The sequence below is a fragment of the Pygoscelis adeliae genome, unplaced genomic scaffold (genome assembly GCF_000699105.1).
Source record: "Pygoscelis adeliae isolate BGI_AS28 unplaced genomic scaffold, ASM69910v1 Scaffold129, whole genome shotgun sequence".
Classification (NCBI taxonomy): Eukaryota; Metazoa; Chordata; class Aves; order Sphenisciformes; family Spheniscidae; genus Pygoscelis; species Pygoscelis adeliae.
Genome location: NW_008825431.1, coordinates 372,291 through 374,291, shown reverse-complemented (window position 1 = coordinate 374,291; position 2,001 = coordinate 372,291). Strand labels below are relative to the sequence as shown.

Sequence of the window (2,001 nt, the reverse complement as noted above, 5' to 3'; positions counted from 1 at the left end):
AAAACTGAACACGGTATTTGAGGTGCGGCCTCACCAGTGCCGAGTACAGGGGCACGATCACTTCCCTGCTCCTGCTGGCCACACAATACATTTAAAGTATTTGGAGACGATAATCCAGCCAAAACCCACATTTGGTCTTTTTCTGATGTTCACCTAATTGAAAGAAGTGAAGTATTGAGGCAAAAAACCCGACAACCCTCCCCGCGATGCCGTTTCATGACGTCTTTCTCTGTGGTCGCTTATTCTACCTGAAATACCGCTACGATTTCTCGGCGGCGGGTTGATTTCTAAGTTCTCTTTTCTTTGTGGATTCAGGGCAGAAACAACATGTTCCACACCTTGCTTATGTTTTTGTATATCATAAAGACGAAAGAATCGGGGATGCTCGGGTAAGTACCCGATGTTACGTGTCATCGCGCCGCGTACGAGATGTGAACGGAGCGCCCCGGTTTGAAACGCCTTGCCTGAAGGCGCTTCAAACCGGAATCGCTACGGCGGGATGATATTAATGCCGTTAAAATCATCTTCGTGTTTGAAACGATGGCGGCTTTTTCGTAAAATTGGGTAAACCTTATGCTTGTGAGCAATAAAAGCAATGTCCGGACTTCCCCTTCGTTCTGAAAGAGCCGCGCTCGATTCACGGCAAAGCACGACACCTGCCCACGGGTGAAAACGCCGACGTGCGGAACTGGTAGTTTTCCGTTTGACGTTTTAAACGGGCGCTTTAATTTACTTGCGGTTTATCCCCATACCTTTGGTTTTTGCAGGCGGGTGAATCTCGGTTTGTCGGGAGTCAACGTTCTGTGGATCTTTGGAGAATAACATCTCGAGCAGGATGCCGGTTCAGAGGAACGACGCTCCTCTGGCGAGACGAACTGAGCGGCACCGTTGCGTCGTCGACTTAGAACACGGACTTACCACGGAACGGGATCGTTTAAGCTCCGCTTTGCGGGCAGAGGGGAAGCGTTTGTAACTCCTCTGCGGGTTTTATGACGATATTATTTAAAACGTTTCACTGTTGAAATGCTACTACACGTGAACGCCAGGCAGGTTTTCTCTTTCCGGCTCCTCGCCCGAACGAATCCTGTTTAAAAAACCTTTTGCTGTTTCTGTTCCACGTACGTGTCCGCGCCGGCGCCGCTTAACTGAGCTTAACTGATCCCGGGGCTAAACTCCAGCCGCGTTTGAGGGCTGGAACAGGTTGTCCGCAGCCGCGAGCGGGTCGTCACGTGGGAGGATACAGCCACTCGGTCAACTTCAGGATCCGCGGAACTCCAGATCGGCACGAGAAAAGCCAAGTCAAAAAGTTTGGGCTCGTTTTGGTTCATTTGATTGCGTATGAGAAGAAAAACATTATTTTTTATTTTTTTTTAAAATCCCTGCTTATCGCTGTCATTGGGTTTTCGGACCCCACGGGATGCGCTGGGCGTCTGCGCTGCAGGTGCGAAGGAAAGAGAGGACCGTGTTTGACATGCTGGTTTCAGTAAATAAGATTTTTATTGTTTATTATTTTTATTTTTTTTTTGAAAAAAATAAGCACGCCACCCACCCCCGGCAGCCTTGCGAGCTCCGAAACACCGGGTGCCTTCGGTCCGACCGCAGCGTTACCCTCCCTTTGCTTTTTACTTGATTTTTTTTTTTTTTTTTAACTCCTCCCATCAGCTTTTTTTGCTCATAACCTCTTCGTCTGGGAGCCCGACGGCCTGGCACGGGGCTTCAGCACCCCGGCGGGAGCCCCGGCCCTATAAACGCACGGACCTCCTGAGCCCCCCGCTTTCGGGGATGTACCTTTTGGGGAAAAACCGCTTGGATTTGTTTCAAAGAAGAGGTCGCTCAATGTTTGCCCAAAACCTTTTTGTATAAGGGGCGCTGTTGTAAATTCTGGCGAATGAGGGTTTTGGAAATGTATCTACAGTTGCTGTACCTCCTTATTTTTGTAAAGGGGGGGTAAAAATCCGTAAGCCCCGGGGTGCTGAAGATCTGTGTGAGCTGAAGACGAGG

At 49.4% G+C, this 2,001-nt stretch overlaps 2 protein-coding genes across 2 annotated transcripts in view; both read left to right on the top strand.

Annotated features, from left to right (window-relative positions):
- Positions 1-1,166, top strand: part of TMEM209 (transmembrane protein 209) — a 13,975-nt gene extending 12,809 nt beyond the window's left edge. The window contains exons 15-16 of the mRNA XM_009331016.1: positions 316-389; positions 768-1,166. Of these exons, the coding sequence (XP_009329291.1) occupies positions 316-389; positions 768-822 (129 nt within the window). The 3' untranslated portion in view covers positions 823-1,166. The remainder of the gene's footprint in view (positions 1-315; positions 390-767) is intronic.
- The window catches only part of LOC103922817 (putative cation exchanger C521.04c), an 8,156-nt gene continuing 6,990 nt past the window's right edge, over positions 836-2,001 (top strand). Inside the window, exon 1 of the mRNA XM_009331015.1 lies at positions 836-965. Coding sequence (XP_009329290.1) covers positions 836-965 — 130 coding nt within the window. The remainder of the gene's footprint in view (positions 966-2,001) is intronic.